The 16154-nt window shown below is 26.8% G+C and overlaps 1 protein-coding gene across 1 annotated transcript; it reads left to right on the top strand.

Annotated features, from left to right (window-relative positions):
• The first annotated feature begins 5712 nt into the window (after window positions 1–5712).
• LOC113552477 (tigger transposable element-derived protein 4-like) lies at window positions 5713–6276 on the top strand. The gene has a single exon (XM_026955353.1). The coding sequence runs from the start codon at window positions 5713–5715 to the stop codon at window positions 6274–6276; it is 564 nt and encodes a 187-aa protein (XP_026811154.1).
• Window positions 6277–16154: the final 9878 nt, after the last annotated feature.

The raw sequence follows: 16154 nt of genomic DNA on the forward strand, positions 1-16154 counted from the left end.
ACGCGATTTTCTAATTTTTTTTTTCTATTTTAATCTTTTATAATTATTATATTTATAAATATACATATATATACATATATATTATATAGGTACCTATATAATATTATACGCATTATATGACTAACAAGTGGGTCCACATTAACATTTTTTTTTTCGTAATCGTAATATAACGTTATTGAGAGTGTTAGTTTTTTTTTTAAATTATATTAATTTTTTTTTTATTATCATTCTATATACGATTTATTATACGATTTATCTATATTATATATTTTATTGCTATAATAATATTGTGTATTACATGGTACGTATATTTTGAACGAAATTACTAAGTAGTTTTTTAAATACAAATATACAGAGTTTTGATTTATTTATTTCACGTGATTTGCTTGATTATTTTTTTCATATTAATTTCTCTTTTGGAATTTTTTTTTATCCTAAAAAAGAATACTACGACAGCAAATAATGAAGCACATTATGGTTAACTCAGCAAATCTAAACTTTCAACTTAATATTTTCCAAATAATGAGTAATGATTTTTTAAATAATAATAATAGACTATACTAGTTATAGTAGTTGTTATTTATGTTTATAAATTGTTGTTGACTTGACTTGATTGAAGAAAAAAAAATGTATTCTAAAGATTTCATTGTTTTAAAATTTAACATGACCATACACACTAGATAATTGAAAACTGATATTGTACAATTAATGTGTATACATTGTTTTGTCCAAACCGACAAACTAAGTTTATTGACCTAGATTAAAATGTTACAATTACTTTGTGATTTATTAACCATCTTATACCATCACACACACACACACACACACACATATATATATATATATATAATACAATAATCGCGTACATAATAGTTTTAACTCGTAATGAATTAGTCTCGACAACTGATATGGCTTATTTATCGATTTTTATAATATAATATTATAATTAATTGAAGTAAAAAATAATAATAATAATAATAAATCGTGCTTTCACCGAGGAACCTTGTATATTGACCATGTGCATAGTTATGCTACTTACATATAGAGGCCGTACAATGCCTTTGCAATAAACAATGCGTATCGTACTTTGCGATCGAACAAAAGTATTTGTCAATGTGTAGGTACGTAGAAACTAAAGCGACCTTACAGAGACAAAGTTATCGAAGTACACGATCTTCGATTGTAATTTCAGTTTTTTTTTTTTTTTTTTTTTGATACAATAAAGATCGAAATACGATCAATGAAATTATGTTTAAAACTAAAAAGGTCAATGTTTACCGATACCTATCAATAAATCTAAAAGACGTTCTAAAAGTGACTTACAATAAAATAAAGCCAATTATTAATCAAAAATGTTTAACCTATAAAGTACAATTTATATTGTAATTGTGCAGAGAAATTGGATTAGGGAAGGTTATTATGAGTTCATTAATCGTATAAATTAATATATACTAAAAATCAAATTGCACCGACTAACGTATTAATTTATGTCGTCAATACAAAGTTTTAGACTTGTAAGTCACGAACTTTTTTTTATTGAAAGAAATAGTATTATTATTTGAAAACGTGTTTAATTAGTGACTAATTTTCATCGATATAATACGCTGTACATAGTTCAATTACTTCTAAATGAAGATTAATTTATTGATTTCTAAATCGATGCTGTTTAAGGTTATCTTCTATATACTAGTACAAATTGCGCTATTTATTATTGTTGTAGGTACCTAGGTAAGATATTATTCTTCGGAGACGCGTTTACATTAATAATAACGAAAAAGCTGTATTCAATTATAATTTAAAACAGCACAAGTAGGTAATGCATTGTTCTCAAATAAAATACAAATCATTCGAATACGTAAATTTTTATGAATTGACAGATACATTTTACAGTATAGTCGCAGTATTTGCACCATACAATTATAATTTTTTGAATTGTACATTTTATCCATCGTGCAAATAATCACAATTCACATCAGCAATATATTATATTATGCTGTATAGAGGCGCCCATGTACATGAAATATGAAATCGTGTTTATGTGGTCACTGCACACGTTTTGTTGAATGGATGGAAACAATTATTATTTCACCAAATTGATCGTAGTTCAGAATTAGAAAAAACTGCTTTTGAATTTATTAAATCGCGTGTAACTTATGTTCAGTGCTCAGTATATATTATACAGCAGAGTGATTGTTTTTTATATTTTAAATGTATCTGTATTATTTAAATATTGATTATTAATGATTGATTGTTCTCGTTAATTTTAAATCTCAAATAATTCTTGGCCGCAAGAAACCATAATGAAAATAAAGGTTTATAATTATATTATAATATTGCAGCATTATTTGCATTGATGTGAAATGCAAATCAGGTAGGTAATGAAAAAGTTCTTGTTTATAAAGTCCGTAGTGGGCGTACGCGTCGGGGTTGTTCTACCTTCTGCAGAAACTTTTGTCAAGCCAGGTTAATACTTGAGACACCAGAAAAATTCTATCAACATTAGTGTCTAAGTAAGGTAAATATTATGATTGGTATATCAATATTTTTTTTTAACAATCGACATAGTTTTATTTGCACATAAAATCGCATAGCTCGAATTAAAAATGTTCGTATTAAAAAATTGAAAACATTATTATTTAAACCAAACAATGGAATTGAATTATTGCAGGTATATATAGATATGTATTATGCACACGTTAACGAATGTTAAATCTGTATAACGTATGTGATAATGAAAATGTTGACACGCACGATTAAATCATTATTTATTTTACTGTCGGTTATCTACGAAATAATACAATTCGCAAGTAAGTTTCAAAGTTTATGTTTATTGCAAATCATAGGTACGAGTATATTTATTTATACACCTATACATAACAGGTTGTAGGTACACTTGGACCTTAAAAAGGAACGTTCTTGTATTGCGCAGGTATTGTGTACGGTCGAACGGACTTTGGATGGTACTACTAATGATATTTAACTAGCCATTGTGCAGAAAATGTAAGTACATACTCTGTTGAACATGATATGGTGTTATGTATAAGGCTGAACGTACAAACAACGGAACACTATTATATACAGTGATGATATTGACACGATTATAATTACGGGAGAAATTAATTTTAATTGGGTATTTCGTAATAAATATTCCTTCGCAATGGCCATAGTAACAGATTTATTATGATTATTATTAGTAGATTATTAGTGAACTATTATAAGTTAGCCTATAACCTGATAATATCAGTTCAACAATATATACTTTAACTCGGCAACCGCGAGCAGCAATAATATGCGCACATATTATAGATAGGCACATAATATAATATCTATATAGCTATATAAAAATAAGACTATATTGTGTTCAAAGTAACCAATGCACATTATAATTATTATTTATTAGCAACGAACGATATTGATAAGTCGGTATGATATCGATTTATTGACAAATATTCGATACCGACCGAAAACGTTATACAATTATTCGATATAGGCAGTATCAATCAAATCCCAAGTATTTGGCAATCACTAACACTTAGATATTTATTCAAACGCATATTTGCCTACACTTGACCAGAATAATTTTGATATGTCGACGTTTCGTAATTCGTAGACTCTGCGGTTATTAAATTTGTTTGCATATTTGCATATTTAAGTAAAAATTAATATAAGTTACAAAGTTCAAGATGATTTTGCATAAAAGTCGCGTATTTTATACATATTTAAATATTAAATAAAATAATTTAAATTTTGCTCAAAGTTTGATTACATTTTTGTTTGTAACTGAAACTGGCTATTACGTTATTTCGAGCTTAAGATAATCGAATGATTGGACGGCTAAATTTATAATTTGTTATGTTAATGCTATTTAAATTGTTTCGTAATAAATTAGTAAAAATAGATAACAATATCTTAAAATACACACATCTTTAAAAACTTAATTTTCCAAGTATTTATATGCATAAAAATATACTTATAGTTATATTATTTTATTATTAATTGCTGTATTACTCAACTTCGATTGGATTAAAATTTATCTATTTATCATTTTCCATTTTCCATCAGTTCAAATATAGTATATTATGAACATAATTATTATGATTAATTTTATGATTTTTCACTTCTTAATTTTACTCAAAACAGTTGAAAACAGATGCGATGAATCTGTTGAAACGATTGATTAGAGGCAGATGTAAATCCAATTGTATTCGCCCTTATATTCTTACATTAAAAATATATCCACAATTAAGAAAGTACATTATGATTGTAATAAATAAAATATAATAATGTAATATATATTATAAATAAATAATAATATAGTAATAATAATAATAATAATATATTGTATTAATTGTAATTAAGTCATCATTGTAATAATATTGTGTTCATAAAAATTTGATCTTTAAATTTTTTTTTTTTATTGACATAAAGGCTTTAATTACAAAGATTATTAGCCTATAGTTACAAAAAGTTATAGTTTTACAATATAAAAGACGACATTATCTTATTATTGTTGGGGTACAATGAAAAAATTGTAATATTTACAGTTTTTTATCTAGATCTATTTTTTTGAAAAATTTAAAAATGTTGACGGAGTTATGTTGACTGAGGGCTTCTTCGAGTGACCTTGGATTATTGAGAAGACAAAGTGCGGTTGAGTGTTTGGGGCAGACCATTAATGATGTACTGCATTGTAAGGGGAGTTTTACATGTGTCACACGAAGGGGGGGACTCTTTGGTTATCAAATATGAGTAAGTGATGTGGGAATGACCTATTCTGGCTCTGTTTATAATTATTTGTTCTTTTCTGGATGCGTTCTCAGGATTTGCCCATTTGGACACAGTTTTTTTAATGTTTCTGAGTTTGTTGCTGACGGGAATTGAATCCCAGTGATTTTGCCATGTTTTTATAATCCGTTTATGGGCTTCATTTGAGAGATCTTTGTTTGGGATTTTATTTATGAAGGTAGAGGTTGTGGATGTAACCGCTTCATTCGCCATTTGGTCGGCTTTTTCATTCCCGGGGATACCTATGTGAGAAGGGACCCACATAAACTTAATATTGTTTTTCGATGATGAAATGAGGTCTTTGGTTAGTTGGATTATTTCATTTTGAGGGTGGTGATCTTGTAGTGAGACCAGTGCGCTGAGAGAGTCGCTTATTATGAGAGTATACTTGTAGTCTGATTGGATGGCGAATTGGACTGCCAAATATAACGCATAGGATTCCGCTGTGAAAATGCTGGAGAATGACGGAGGTCGAAAAGTTCTAACAAGCGGGCCTAACATAATATTTTTTATAAAAAAATAGATAACGAGGTACAGTCAAATTCGCGTATAACGATGCCGTATATAACGATATTCCGGGTAAAACGATTCCAAGCAATGGAATTTGGTTGGTTTTATATGTTATGTGTAGTACTTTTATTCGTATATAACGATATCGGTTATAACGATAATCTGGATACAGCGATGTTATTTTAAAACGAAAATTGGTTTTTATAATCACCTATAGCGATTAATAATATTATATTGTAGTATATTGTATAGTATATTGTGTAGTAAATTTGATTTCGTCCAAATCGATAATTTTTAATCTTATCTGTAACAGATAATGTGTTGTATACGACCGTATTGTATACAGCATACGTTTCTTAGTCGTTTAGTCGCCGTTTTGATTGCTATCCGCTTAGACACGTTACGAATAAGTTAAAAATGTCGAATAAAAGAAGACGCTGTTTCACTATTGCTGAAAAAATGAAAATAATTGAACGTTTAGAAAGTGGTGTTTCTAATAAAGATCTTTATCAACAGCTAGGAATCAGTCAATCAACACTATCTACCATATGGAAATCAAAAGACCAAATAAAAAGCGTTTTTCAAAAAGACGTGACATCTAATAAAAGATTAAAATGTAGCCAACATCAAGACGTCGATCAGGCTCTCTTGGAATGGTTTAAAATACAACGATCTAAAAATATTCCAATAAGTGGTCCGATACTTCAAGAAAAAGCGACCGAATTCGGGAAGCGTTTTAATAAAATTGATTTTCAATGTTCTTCTTCTTGGATTACCCGTTTTCGTCAAAGACACAATATCGTTTTTGGAAAAATAAGTGGAGAATCGTCAAGCGTTCCTGTTGGTGTTTCGGAAAATTGGCTGGACCACGTTTGGCCTAATTTGTGTAAAAATTATGCAGATTGTGACATTTATAATGCTGATGAAACTGGACTGTTTTATCGTCTAACACCGTCTCAAACATTACGTTTTAAAAAATAATATTTCTATAATTATGCTAAAAATTCGTATTCAAATTATAAACAAACTACTATTATAGATTATTTTTCAAATAAATCGTAAACATATACTATATATGTAATATAATATGAATTTTTATTACAATTTATATAAATACCTTGAATGTTAATATAATATGTATTCTTAAATAAAATTATACAGTAAAAAATATGTTTAATAAATCAATTTTTCAAAAAAATCATGTTAGTTTTTATGATCCTGGGTATAACGATGTTCGGTTATAACGATCAGATTCCCTAGGTCCCTAGAAGATCGTTATAAGCGAATTTGACTGTATATAAAGTATAAATAGTACTAATATTTTATTATAAATTTATAATTAACATATTAAACATTCGCAATAATTAAAATGATCTTATTTTAGTAGTTACTTTATTTTTGAATGTATTTTTTTTTGAAATTCAAATATGTTTATTTATAACTATCATTTTACATTTATTAATGATTACTAATTAGCAGTGAATAATTTTCCACTTATATTATGCATGTTAAATAAACTAATTAATAGGCTAGTATTGAATAATTACTATTTTGTTGCATTCCTATGCATACATGTACTGCGCAACATTTCCTTTGATCGAATTTTCAAATGTAACCCATTTTGAGCAAATATCTGAACAAGGTGGGTGCGTTTGTGCATGAATACACGTGTTACAAGGCCACTATCTAAGGGACGACAGTGTTCGATGAGAAATGACGTCACTATATTACCTCTAGTTTGGAATTTAATTTTAAAATAATTGATGATGTTTACAGTGATGATGGCAGATTAGTCCATTATAGGAGTACATGCGAGCAATAGTGATCATTTTGTTAAGGATCTGATCTTATTTAATATATTGTTTGATATACTCAACTGTTAATTATTCTCACTAATGTTGCGTACCTACTCGTGCAATGTATATTATACGCACTTTTATTATGTTATAAGATATTATAACGAAAACATTTTTTTGGTTATCTGGTCCTGACTCCTAGTGTTGGTGATAACACCATACAATAATATAATTTGTTTTAATATTGTAAATGAGTTATAATACAGTTTGTAACATTCATTAAAATCGTTTTTATCTATTGGTCCATAGATTTTATGTCTATAATTGGTATTAGTTAGTAGTTACACACTTTTAGCTCAGTATAAATACATAAGATTTTACAATTTTACTTTTTCACATTTTTTTTTTTGTTTTTTGTTATAATTGCGCATTTACAGTCACACAATAATAATAGTTTTTTAAATTTATATAATGTTCATATTGTTTTTATAAATAAGTTTCGATAAATTAGCTATAATTTAAATAATCTGAATATTAAATGTAGGTAATTCGAATTTATGCAATTTTTACGATGAAAATGTATATTTACACTAAATGGTAATATCTACAACCTTAAAGTATTTCTCTTTTATATTTTGTCATAAACCAGAATTTACTTGTTTTTTTCATCAATTCATGGATCCAAGATCGAAAAAATACGACACTCGAGTATTTAATTTATTTTAACGACTGAAAATTGCTCGTTATTCTTTGGAATGCTTTTTTCACCACATCGGTGGCGGATATCGGGTATAGTAGGTACTATATTTGTAGTTAGAACAGAGAGTAGAACTAAAAACATTAAATTGTCACAAATTCGTTTTTGTAAAATAATATATATTTTATGGTCTATATTCAGACCATTAAAATTGGAAAACTTAATTGACGATTGTTATTAAAGACATTTCTTAATTAAATAATTAATAATCTTGATAGTATTGAATAATAATTTAAGTTACCTAGTCGCCTTGAGTATCATTATATCAATGATCATTTTTTTGGCTACGACCGTTTTTCACACATTTTAAAATTTCCTATTTTAAACCTAGAATTTGTTTGCGCATAACACTTTATAGAATTAATCACTAGCTTGCGCAATAATAATATACTACGTGTTCATACGTATAGTATACAAAATATTGTTTTGCTTTGTCCGAAATTATTTACTCACCCGTATACCATTCAAATTTACAAAAAATATTTTTAAGGTACATGCCAGTAATATTTTGTTTATTAGCAGATAAACATACTTCGACGTACACAACTTTGTGGAAAACATTCCAAAATATTTTCACTCACATTATTAATCGACAAATTATTATTAAATAATTCTATGTCGTCATGCCGACTTTGAAAAACTTCCTGTATAAATACAATATTCATTGCATATTTTAGTATAATCTTAGTTTTGTCAAGCATAAATTTGTCGTTCGTGTTATTATGGGAATAAAAAAAAAAAAATCATTCCGAGGTAGGCAAATGTCATTATGGTACTAATGTTAAGTGAATGCACTCATGCGTTTTAATCCAGTTATATATATTGTATAATTTGTCCTATAGGTAATTTAAAAAGTTGATAAATATAAAAAGTCAAGAGGTAGGTATTCAATATTTAAAAAATGTTTGTATTTAAAATAATGTATTTAATTATTTATTTAGTATATATATTAGTTGGTTTTTATAAGACACGTAGCGCTCCTAGCTCTGATTTTATTTTTCTAATTATAATGATGACTCCTCGATAACTTATAAAATATAAGGTTTTGGACTAATAATTCACCTGAATTTTCATTTCATAATATGAATAACAATCAGCAAACGATTAGGAAGAGTTACTGAAAGAAATAATGACCGATGATATGTAAAAAAATAATTTAATAGGCATTATATTTATAATACAGTATACATGTAGAGGTATATATATGTATATATTTAATAATGAATACAGTTTGCTATAGCATGTTCATAATTCAGTTATAATAAGTTGCACATTAATTAGATTAAACTACTACCCAACTCCACAGTAATACGATTAACTGAATATACGTTAGGTATTTTGTTTGCGTTAACATTTTTCTGCGTATGTCGTTTATTTTTAGTAGGTAATCACAATAGTTTTAGTTTTATAGAGAGAAACGTGTTGTTTTTTCAGTAGAATCTTTGCCATACCATTTGGTTTATGTTTAACGACCATTATATTTCTTATAAAAAAAAAAAAAAAAAAATGACTAATAGATAAAAAAAAATAATAATACATTTGCATGTAGACATTTTCGGGTACCCATGTAGATACGGCACATTATAATGAACGGTGTCGGCAGCTTGTTTTTTTTTTACAAAGCTGTAGTTTATCTAATGTTTTTGTGTATCCATATGGTTAGATATAGTGGCAGTAGAAACGAATAGAAAAAATAATGAATCACGAATTATGATTTATGTATCTAGGAAAAATGTATTCATAGATTATTAATACTCGTGACAGTTATAGCGGAAGTGAATCAGTATAAACGCGAACACAACTACAACTACACTATAATATATTTCAGTAAGCAATTACCGATAAAATAACATGTTAATTACATTTAGTTGTTATTTATATCAATATTCGATGCGCTTTATGTAACCATTGCGAGTATTATTGTAGGTAGGTACGATCAAAAATTTGGTAAGTGTGGTTATGTTATTTAATACTTCCACAGTTACACTTTAACAAAAACAATATTAATATAATGTTTTTTTTTTTTTTTATAAGATATTAAAATTGCAAATAATTTTATCATATTATACGATGTTTGTATTTTTCCATGCCATTCACGCCTTATAATTTATAAAATTAATAAGTTTTTAATTGTTGCCGGTTGTTAATTTACTTCACTTGAGCGCATAACCACAATAAGGCCCTGGTTAGAAACTGTTTCTGGTGTTGATAAAACGCAAAATTTGTTTAAACAGTTTGCCACTAATGTACCTGTATAACGGGTTTCATTAACTTTACAAAAGATTAAGTTGTAAAAACTGTTAACGGTTATAAAGTTAAAGATAATTATAGTTTACGTAAATATTAATCCATTATTACGACAAACAAAATAAATTGTGCGCACGGCACAATAATATTTACACGCGACTACGTAATCGAGTAATTTCTACACCAGTAAAGTTATCCTCGGAAAATATTTTCATTGGTATTAAAAGAATTAGGCTTGTCGACGTGACTTAAGTAAATAATAGTAGTATTAAATGTGAAAATTCGACGACTTGTATGGTCATATTTATATACACCCGAGGTATAGTTTGAAAAATCTGTAAAAGTCTCGGAAATGTTATATATATTAATTATTTTGCCAAATGACGTGCGTTTTAATGGTTTTACACCGTTTTGCAGTCGTTATCTTCGCCATGGGACTTATAAGTACCAAGCACATAAGGCATTAATTGAGATTTAATTGTATAATATTTAAAAATACAGCCACCTTTATAGAAACAGCACGAAATGCACAAACATTCATCCGTGTACCTATGTACTATGGCGGTTCTGGTGTCTTACACAATGAGTTAGCTTTACCACAGTTATTTGTTTTCGGTATTGCCGGGTCCTCTATATAATACTCCGGGTGCACTATTGTTATCGAATTATCGTCGTCCGCGGCTTGGTAGAAAACACCGCAAAGACATTGCGGATGATACTAATGGCGTAATATAATAACATAATATTATAGTGTTTAAATATCAACTACCTAAGTGTTAGCCGCCACCGCGGAAACTTAAATAAAATGCACCGAACACGTCGTTGATTCGTCTCGGTGGATTGTTCACGGGTAATGTAATATTATAACACGATTTACGTACCTATAGTTTCCGCGTCGAATTTCGAGTTTATGCTCGTAAATGATAGTTCTAAATTATTATTTTTTTTCAGATGACATTTCAGTATCAATGTATCATAAATAATGTATAGTAATATAGACGATACACATTAAAAAATGTTAGTACACACATAAAATGACTAATAATTAGAAAAATTTGTTTTCAAAATTATATGAAGCTAATTAAATTACCATAGATAGGTAGTTATACCACGAGGCATGGGCCTATTTATGATATTTTACGAAATGCAGTATTGACGTAAGTTGATAACAAATATTACATGATTTATGATATACGATTATAAAATTATAATAATAAGTTATATAATATTTGCGATATTTTTTGGCAAATATTAATTTAACACAAGTATCTATATTACTAATGGAATAATTACAAATTATATGTAATTATTGTTAATAAATTGTAAAATAAGTTTCCTTAAAAATAAAAATAATAGTAGATACAGTCTATGAATAGAACTGTTTTTAGTACGCAAATAAAGTACACTCGAAACTATATACCGCAAAAGAGTTGAGTTTTCCAATGGTTTGTCTTACGTGATTTATAACACGTTACTAATTCTGTCATTTTTAAGGATGAATTTCATAATATCGATTGCTACGATAATTTATTAATGACTTAATAAAATGCAGTTGCACTATTATAGTACTAAATGCACTCTAAATAATAAGTATATTTTTTAAAATACAATACCTGATATTTTCTCACATTAAATCTTATAACTTAAAATTTAATTTGTTATTCAACATGATGTACCTATATTAGAATTTAGAAGAATACTTTTAGTTTATAATTATTAATAGGTATGTATTACTAAAAATAATTATCTAATTATTAATTAAATAAATATAAATATAAATGCAAATTAAAAAAAAAAATTATATTTGTTAATGTTTGTGTATATATGGGCGAAACATAACTAAAAGGTACTAAAAGTGTTTTGAACCGTTGCAAGTCTGAGTAATATTGAATCAGACCTTTATGAAGAATACATAATATAATAAGTACATATAATAAATGTATATTTACAAGCCACCTTATGTATTATTCGAGTTATACTCAAGCTATAGTATTCTAAACTAGGTTACTTTTAGCTATAATAATCTGTATAGTTATTTTCAGTTCTTTAATAAATTTTTGTACAAAACCATTTTTCTATAATATATTCTCATAATGTATTATACAAAACCAACAACGGTACATACTTAGAAGTGCTTGTAAATTTTAATTGGTATTTACGATGTATTCGTGATTTAAAATTTTCTTTTTCTCAAGAATGCCTGACCAATCTTTCTAACGATCGTGTAACGTCCTCTTTTAAAATATAGTATTCAAAATATTTTAAATGTTTTATGTTTATTTAGTTAACAAAAAACACAAACAATTATATTGGGTGTATAATACACAATTGAATGCAATAAGGTAGTATACACAGTGCCTAAGTACAGAGTCTAGATAATAGCAATTACATAATACAACACAGTTAAGAAATAATGATAAATAAAGAAAAACAGAATAAATGAATTAATAATGTAACAGATGGTAGTAATAATAATAATAGAAAACATTTATAAGAGGCTTAGGTGCTCATTTCCCAGATGCATCGTACGGTGATAATGGCAGTTCGTACCATATAATTAGTGATGTGAAACGAAATACCAAAAGAAAACTGGGATCTACACTGACAAATGAATATTAAATTTGTACACAATATAGTAGTAATGACTTTTCCATAGGTATACGAATAAAGTGTGTATACGTTTATTGTTAATAAAATAAAATAATGAAAATATAAAATATAGTTGACATGTAATTACCGTTTAAAACGGTATTGTCATAATTTATTGTAGTTATAGTAATATTGTTAATTAATAATAGTTTTATATTATTGAACCATATACCTAGCCAACGATAAGCTGTTTCCTAAGGAAAAAATATAGTTTCGCTGTAAAATATATTAAATAGTTAATAATATAAGGACCAAATAATATGTCGATTACGGCATCCAATATGATAATCGTCAATATTTGTGTTTAATAAAAACTTCAATCGTTTATGTCTTTGTGAAATATTTCACTATATTTTACACGAAATATATCAGACTTCAAATACTACTGAATAATATTTTGTACTGGTCTCCATGTAAGATTTAAAAAAAATATGTTGGTTTTTCATTATGTTTATAACATTTATTATTTAGAAAGTATAAGAAAACGATTAAGTATAAAACTACCTTCGATTTCTAACTAAACTTTATCATAACTGATGTTTATTTTTTTACACTTTTTGAATCGCCAACCTTACTAAACACAACATTTATCGGTATATTATCCACTTTGACTGAAAATTGACTTGGACCCACTACAATCTACATATAGGTATTCACAAAACCAAGCTCAAGCTGAATTCGTCTTCGTATCATTAAATATTTTCTTGACCTATAAAGTGAAATAAGTTAATAATCTATTTGTATTTCTTTTGGTACTTGTTAACTTTTGTGTATTTAGAATGAAAAAAAGATTATTATTTTTTTGGGTAATTCAATTTTCCCAAAAAAAAATTGTTGTACTGACGCAAAGTTGGCATAATGAATAGAATTATAGTAAATATAATAAAATAACAATGAAAACTTTCCCTTCATACTAAACTAAGTCTTAACAAAACTCTTCTAACAACAAATTTGTATTTATGCCGTCCAAATTATTACATAGGTAGTTATAACTATACTGACAACTATACACATAATGGCAATGGTTTGCATAGGTAAAACTCCTGGATTATAATAAGCTCGTTACCAACTCGCAACTTACCGTGAGTGTAATACAAATAGTAGTCAAATACAATTATTCATTTTCTATTTTTTTTTTTTTACATCTGAAGTTTCATTTCACAAATCTTTTAGATATTTATAATTATTTAGTATACTACCAAAATAGTTTTATTACACACAGATCCAAACGCACGACAATAACTTGAAAAAGTAATAAAAATAATCTAACATACACTTACTTCTTGCAACAACCGAATTCAAAAATTGAATTATCGTTTGATTATTCAAAATTATTCATGATACTTTAGGTGCATTTTCCACTTATACATAAGAATTAAAATTATAAAGTAAGTACTATCTTTAAAATAGAGTATGTATTATATAAACTATAGAGTTTATCAAAAAGCATGATATCCAAATATCAAAATATTTACATTTTTAAATTATTAATTTAAAATTCAATTTTTGATGAATACCTACTTATGATACTTATATATCAATATTTTCACTCCAAAACTACAGATTAAATTTGTAAATACCAAAACTTATATTAAATACAAAAGGTTACCTAAGAATTAAGATTAAAAATAAGTATTGTAATGCTCGGAATATTGGTATGGTTCATACATTTATATAAAAAGAAATAAAAAACGCGGAAAACTGATACTATTCAAATTTTAATTTTCAGTGGTCCTCAAATATTTACAATGTTTATAATATAATTTCGATAAATCACCATCGTCAACAAGTTAAATTTAAATAATACTTAAAACAAAAAAATAATGTTAGCAATCAAAATTAACAAAAAACACAAATAAGTACATATAAAGTAACAGACAGGTAAAATAAATATCAAATATAGGTACAATAAATATGATATAATATAATTTATGACTAATAATAATTATTTCGAATACTTTGCTATATTATGTAAAAATTGTCCTATTTGAATTTCATTATTTAAGAAACTTTCACATTCGTTGTGTAATTACTAGTTTGTCTTGCAGAGTATTTTTTTTTTTGAACTTTTAGGCGGTAAGTTATTGTGTATATTTGATTCAAAACGGGTTCTTTCAATCCGCGTTGTCGCTTCATCTTGTTGGATACATTCTATTACACTATGTATATACTTTATCGATCGTCGGTAAAATGAAATTAAAAATAATTGTTGATATTTTATTATTTTTTTTTTGATAAAAGTTTGGGAAACCTTGACTATTGTGGACCGTACCAGTTTTCCGTTTAATAAGTATTGTTGACGTAGGTATTATGTTAAACATAATTTAATATTGGCGCTTAAATAATATTCTAATAAGGAAAATTGTATTAATTAGTTAAATATGTTACATATATTTCTATAGCTATACCTATGTAATGTTAGTGTTCGAAGTTTAAAATCGTAATATCCCTTCAAAAGAAAGTCTTTATTTATTTTAAAATGAATATAATAAATAATATAATGTTCTTTTAAAATATTGTTTAATAAATCTTAAATAAAATATAAATTCACTTTGTTGTATATTAGTTGTCAAGTGTACCTCTCCACATTGAGTAGGTCAATGTAATGGAAGTGTTAAATTTGAATTCAACAACAAATAATTGCAGCGAATAAATAAAAACGATTCTGAATGGAGACAATCTGTCAGTCTATTCTTCTAAAAAAATGTATAATAAATTTATATTGTTGTTAGTAATTTATTTTTCTATTAGTAGTAAATTAGGTTGAAATAATGTTTGACAAAAATAAATTGTATATCCTATATAATTTTTATTATAATATTATATTTCAAGAACAGGGATAGGAGGGGGGATAATCAAACAATGATAAGTGCAATGTTTTGATTGAAAATGAAACTTATGTGTATGCATAACGTTTTTCTTTCTAATCGAGTTTTTCTAATATTTTGATTTTAGTTTCGATATTTAATATGCTATGTTGAATTTTAGAAATAATTTTAATTTAAATGTGTGCTCGACCACGTTTACAAACCAACTAACTGAATCGACTATGATTCAAAATTATTTACATAAAAATAAGTCGTAATAAATAATAAAATAATCTCAATTTCATAATATAAACTAAAAAACTGGAATCTTTAATAGTAAAGAGTCAAAACATTAGGCTCGGAGAAATCAATATTAGATAGGCCTCTGCCAACTTATGCTTTTGTGTCATTAACAGCCTCTTTAAATCCAAACTGTTGTCATGAAAAACAAAACAACAACAACTATATTTTAGGCTATGCCCGACCTGTATCGATGTACGCAGTGTCACACGGATAACAACCAGAGGAGATATGGAAAAGCTACATATATTTGAATGGAATGTGTTTAAGACAAATTATTGAGCCACCTTCCACTATAAAGAA

The sequence above is a fragment of the Rhopalosiphum maidis genome, chromosome 2 (genome assembly GCF_003676215.2).
Source record: "Rhopalosiphum maidis isolate BTI-1 chromosome 2, ASM367621v3, whole genome shotgun sequence".
NCBI lineage: Eukaryota > Metazoa > Arthropoda > Insecta > Hemiptera > Aphididae > Rhopalosiphum > Rhopalosiphum maidis.

Excerpts from the sequence above, each read along its gene's own strand:
- LOC113552477 (XM_026955353.1), top strand. The coding sequence starts at position 5,713 with ATGTCGAATAAAAGAAGACGCTGTTTCACTATTGCTGAAAAAATGAAA.